Here is a 5425-nt window from a genome sequence, read left to right as displayed (position 1 = left end):
ATTTCTGGACTGCGATTTTACATTTTCAGTTTGAAGAAACCTTTCTCATGTGTTCGTGTTTGTTTGTCGCTGTCCTGGTGCTGAACTTCACCACGAAGAACAAAGCGCTGTTCGTGGTACTGAAACCCGGCTGTGGTTAGAACACTGGGTCCATCTGAGCGGAAATACAGAACCGGGGACTGAAGACGTGGATTAGAGAACGTGTGTGCGTGTTGGACGGATAGACAAACAGACAGCTAGAGCGACAGGAAGAAAACAGACATAATTCCAAATAAATTTATTTACAGGTTTCATAAAAAGACACTCGTTGCACAAAGTACAGTAAAGCCAACATTCCAAAGTGGTCTCCATGGCAACACCAAAACATGGTTCCCTTTCTGTCCTTTCATTTCAGTGACAAATAATAAATAAACTCTTACTATGTGAGTCAGTAGTGGATATGTGGCTCATTACATTAGTTGTAGGGGTATGTTCTTCATGTTTCTAGTGGATAAATATGCAGTAAAAGCCTAAGATTGAACAGTGTTGGTCCGATTCACACGGATTAGTTCCACTGATCAATATCCCCTCTCCAGTGAAACCTAAAACCAGCACTGTGTGCGCATATAATGAAACGGTGTTCCATCTGCAGTCCGAAAGAGCTGAAAATTGGTTGCTTGAGACGTTCCTGACGGCCACAACGGTGGATCCTGACAGATCCGAACCTCTTCGGCTGTCAAACGTGTTTGACTCACTGTCATCCCGACCAGATCAGCAAGTTTCTGCCACACTCAAGTACAAATGAGTCAAAAACTGAGGTGGCTGAGCTGCGCCGACACAATGTTGTCAGGGTCAAGGCTGGGCTTCATAACAGCTGGACTGTTTGTCAGAAAGTCCTGCTCTCCAAACCATCCCAACAGTGTCCAAGACAGAAGAAGTAAATATGCAAATGGAATACCTAGCAACGCACAAGTGACGCATGCAAGTCCGAGTGACTTCACCCCAAAGGCAAGGTGGCGTAAGACACAAATGAAGGCAGAGAGGGAAACTGCCAATGTTAACAAACTTCCTGTGCTAAACTTACAGGGCCAGTTTTCCAGACCTCAATTAAAGCTAAGCACAGACTTAAAGAGAATTTCCAGTGTGACAGACCATTGACAATGCAGTTTAGTCTCAGCTTTAGTCTCAGGTTAGACTCAGCTTAATCAGTATCTGGGAATCCAGTCACTAGTGTTAAACATGCCCCAAAAAGAGGAGACTGGTTTCACTTTATAGGCCTACCGCATTCATTTAGGCCTTTTAGATACAAATCAAGGAAATGGCTTATTTCACTCACTCACTCATGTTTAGCAGGTTGAAGATTTTCACAAGGGGGTGCCATTAGCACTCTAGTGGCTTTGGTGCTTCATAAGGGTGGTGCTTTATCGTAACGACACTGTGTGCCCTTGTTTAGCTGATTAATGATGCACAATGACACTACGTAACTAGGCACGCCACAGTCATGAAATCTTAGCTGATTAATTTCCATTTAACTAATTGAGATTAGCAAGAGAATTACTTTTTTCATTCATTGTATGTAGCTATTAAAGTAAAAGCCTAAACGACCTGACTGGGCTGATTAATTCGTTTGCTCCCTAGTTGATGATAGTTACCCTGCATTCATACCGGCAGGTCATTCATTTACAACGAGAGCTGGTGATTTCTGTGGCAGTGCAAACATTGGCAACGTGACACAGTTGAGTGGAGTTTAACTTTATGCCAATAAGAAACGAAGCGATATGGCGATTACCAACTGAGCAGTGTAGCATGCGTTTATCTCCGCCACTATGAAACAGTACGTTCCTTTTTTGGTTCCTGGATAAGAGGTGGAGTAACTGCGTTCGTCGTGAACAGTCAGAAATCAAAAGGACCAAATACTGTTTTCCTCACAAACTTACTGCACAGACACAGGGATTAAATAAAAATAAGCACACAAGCGATTTCTCACCAGGATTTTTGTTTTTGAAAATGTAATTTTGTGAAACCATGACAATTACGAGTGAGCAGTGATTTGGGCGAAAGAGGCGAAAAATCGCTGCCGGTATGAACGCAAGCTTAGATTCAAACTTACGACAGGAACAGATCCAGCTAAAATAAACGAATTGTTCACCACCGCCCTCTAAAGGTGATATTAACAAACGTCAATAAACAAACAGTCCCCACCGTCACCCTCTAAAGGTGATATAGCACCAACCAGAAGTTAGGAGTTTTGTTGTTTTCCCAAGGGCCCATGACATGTTTCTTATATTCATCTGTTTACCTTAACCCAACTGATTAAAACATTGTTTTCCCCCAATATGTTGTTGACATAAACATATGATTGTGAAAGCTAACAACATTTCTAAAATAACTGATCCGGCAATTAGGTAATAATTGTGACAGGCCTATTTTACTCTTACCATCTGATCACGAATCCTGGAATTTCTTAAGCACCTTTGGAAATAGCTTATCTCATTAGGACACCTGCCTTAATATTTCTACAAGAAATACAAGAAATACAATATTGTGCAAAAGTCTTGGGCAGCCAAGCTAATTGTTTGAAACTACATGTATTGCGTTAACTTTTGAATTTTTGTCAGTTAAAGCTTTTTTGCCAGAAAAAATGCTACATAACACTTGAATAACTACAAATGAACACAAATATAAATACGGTAAACCATAACAATAAAAAAAATGTGAAGTTTTATTTTTTATTTTTATTATTATTACTACAGTTTGGTTCAGTTCCTGACTTCTTGCTGCACTCCGGCCATCACAGGGATTCGTTCAATTCAATCAGCAGCGCTTGACTTAATTTAATGAAGGATAAATCGGAAAACATAAATGCTCACTGCCTGAAAAATGGATTAATCATACTTTTCTCACATGCCTTTTGCACAGCACTGTATGTCAAAAATATGTTGAGTACTGAGTCATAAGGAGACGCAATGCAGAGGAAGTTACCGACATGATGTGCAGTACTGCAGTGACAAAGCAATGAATCTTTGTGATCTAAGCACACAAAGCTAGGCAGAGGATTGACTACAAGTGCGTTATATTGCTTCTCTGGCATGTTCCTTAACCTTTAACGTTCAAGAAAACCTAAGAAGAATCACTTCTTTAATCTTCTGAAGTCTCAGGAGCCCATTATTATCCTATACAAGACAGACGAGGAGGAAAAACAAAGCAGAAACAGATCCGTATATATAAAGCTTCAAATCTCATCAGGCTGCTTCTGAAGGGTTAAAACTCAGCTCACCGGCACGTGAGCGATACAGAACGAGGCCTGTGGTGGTCCGGGAGGGTCTCGTACGCTAAAATCCTCCAGGCTGAATTCTGAAAGGGCCTTCATAAAGGCTTCATAAACTGTGCATACCAATAATTATAAAATGCTTATAAATATTTATAAACTATTTACGCCAACAACTATAAAGTGAGAAAGATTCCGTTCTCGTGCTGTTTCCTCGGAAACGACTGCTCAAGCATTTGCAGGCAGTTGTGAGGAAAGGATAAAGTAGTGATCGTGACACTTTTACTCACAAGTATAAATGTATCTATTGACTGCAATTATCCTGAAAGAATATCTTATCACTTCCGACAGGTCATATGTGTAGTTAGTTAATGTATATGTAATTCATAGTTTAATGATAAATACTTATACAGTGTCTATAAGATAGCTCTGTAGGCTCAGGAAAGTTTTAAGGTTTTTGCTGGCCCTTTCACGGAGTGAACTGTGAAGCCACTGTTTCACAAAAACGACGCCACAAAAAAATTCACCTCACACGAAAAACAAGCACCATGTAGTGACGCCACTGACAAAATCGCACAATATCAAAAACACAGCGTGAAAGAAAACGGTTGGCCTTTAAGGCAGCGATATTGTCTTTAACACACACTCTCTCTCTCTCTCACACTCACAGACACACATACTCCGGCTCACACGACCCGAAGCTCCTCTGAAGACATGCACAAAGCCTGACCCACTAGGAACTGGGTCAGAAGTGGTCTCCGCGGCAACTGCGCTAGCGCCACGAGGGCCGAGATCACCTGCACACGCCCGTGTGCACGCGCACGATTCCGCGGGCGTGCATGTGCAGGAAGTTGAAGATCTCGTGTGGCATGGCGTGGAAGCCCGGGCGGGGCTTGACGTTGTCGTAGTAGTGGTGGGTGATGAAGATGCCGGCGGGGTTCATGGGGAAGGCCCAGAAGCCGTACAGGTGCACCTCCTCGCAGAGCTCCATGGCGGCCGTGACCAGCATGAGGCCGCTGCTCAGCCGCTTGGCCCGCACGCCCTGCACGGCCCAGAAACGCTGCACGTTCAGCAGGTACTGTGGGTGGAAGAAGAACACACCACGGGGCGACTCAAAATCGTCCAGCATGTACTTCACCCGGAAGGACACGTCCGTGTTGCGTGTGTTGTAGAACGCTGGCAGGACGATGGACGAGTTCTCATAGCTCTGGAGAACGTCGTAGAACGGCTTACGCCACTTCTCCAGTTTCTGGAACCTTGGAAGAACACAAAGTGAGATAGTGGAAGTATGCGAGGGCCGTGTTTCCCACACATAGGATATATTTAATGCGCCCCACCCACCCAAACACGTTTTATCCCATTTTAACAATATTATATAGGTTTGCGCCATATTGTGTATAAATTTGGAATGTCAATAATTTCCAAGAGGGCTGAACACTTTCACAAGGTAATGCCTGTGATGTATATGTGTTTGTCTGCATGTGTATATACCTCTCTGTGATAATGCTTGGGTTAATTGTCACCAGATCAGTCTTGGTTCCCACATCAGCTGCATACTTATTAGAGATAGGAGGAATATTGCATCTGAAAGACAGAAAGAAGAGAGAAATGTGATACATCTGTCGTATTTCTGAAGGGTAGTTGTAATCTGTGGTCAATCCTAACCTTTTTTAGGAATTCTGAGGTAAATCTAAAAAACTCCCTGTACGGCTGTGATCGAAATGGATCCCTACTTATGTTTGAATCTAGCTATGTAAATCAAGATAACAGCAGGCTGAAGGAGAATAAACGCTGGCACAAGCAGCTAAATTAATGCAGCTGGTTTCCCAAATGTTCCCATGTTGGTTGTTGTTGCCCAGGAAACTGACACCATGAAAAACTACTAATCATGAGTCAGACAGATCTTCTTTCTGCCCAATAAACCATCTTCTGTTTAACTTTCATGTCCGTTGATTCAGTGAAATATGCAGTTTGACATGATCGTGTGACATTCTGAAATTGTATTTTGATTGTGTTTCATGAAGCAGAGATGCTGCAACTGTTGCGGATGAGTTTCAAGTGAGCTGCATGGCGCTTTGTTATGGAAAGTTTCATGCAGGTTTCATGTACAGTGGCGTGAAAGTTTCACCATGTAAAGCCAGCCTCAGTGTCCGAATTGTGAAACGGAATTCCAGAGTG

The 5425-nt window shown here is 42.6% G+C and overlaps 1 protein-coding gene across 2 annotated transcripts in view; it reads right to left on the bottom strand.

Moving 5' to 3' along the window:
- Positions 1–262: 262 nt before the first annotated feature.
- The window catches only part of st8sia5 (ST8 alpha-N-acetyl-neuraminide alpha-2,8-sialyltransferase 5), a 23742-nt gene continuing 18579 nt past the window's right edge, over positions 263–5425 (bottom strand). For both annotated transcript variants that reach the window (XM_017718005.2, XM_017718004.2), the window contains 2 exons: positions 4739–4831; positions 263–4503 (listed from right to left, as the gene is read on the bottom strand). In XM_017718005.2, the coding sequence (XP_017573494.2) occupies positions 4041–4503; positions 4739–4831 (556 nt within the window). In that variant the 3' untranslated portion in view covers positions 263–4040. The remainder of the gene's footprint in view (positions 4504–4738; positions 4832–5425) is intronic.

This window comes from Pygocentrus nattereri, chromosome 16 (genome assembly GCF_015220715.1).
Source record: "Pygocentrus nattereri isolate fPygNat1 chromosome 16, fPygNat1.pri, whole genome shotgun sequence".
NCBI lineage: Eukaryota > Metazoa > Chordata > Actinopteri > Characiformes > Serrasalmidae > Pygocentrus > Pygocentrus nattereri.
Note: the sequence above shows the minus strand (reverse complement) of the source record. Positions and strands in the feature narration are given on the sequence as shown.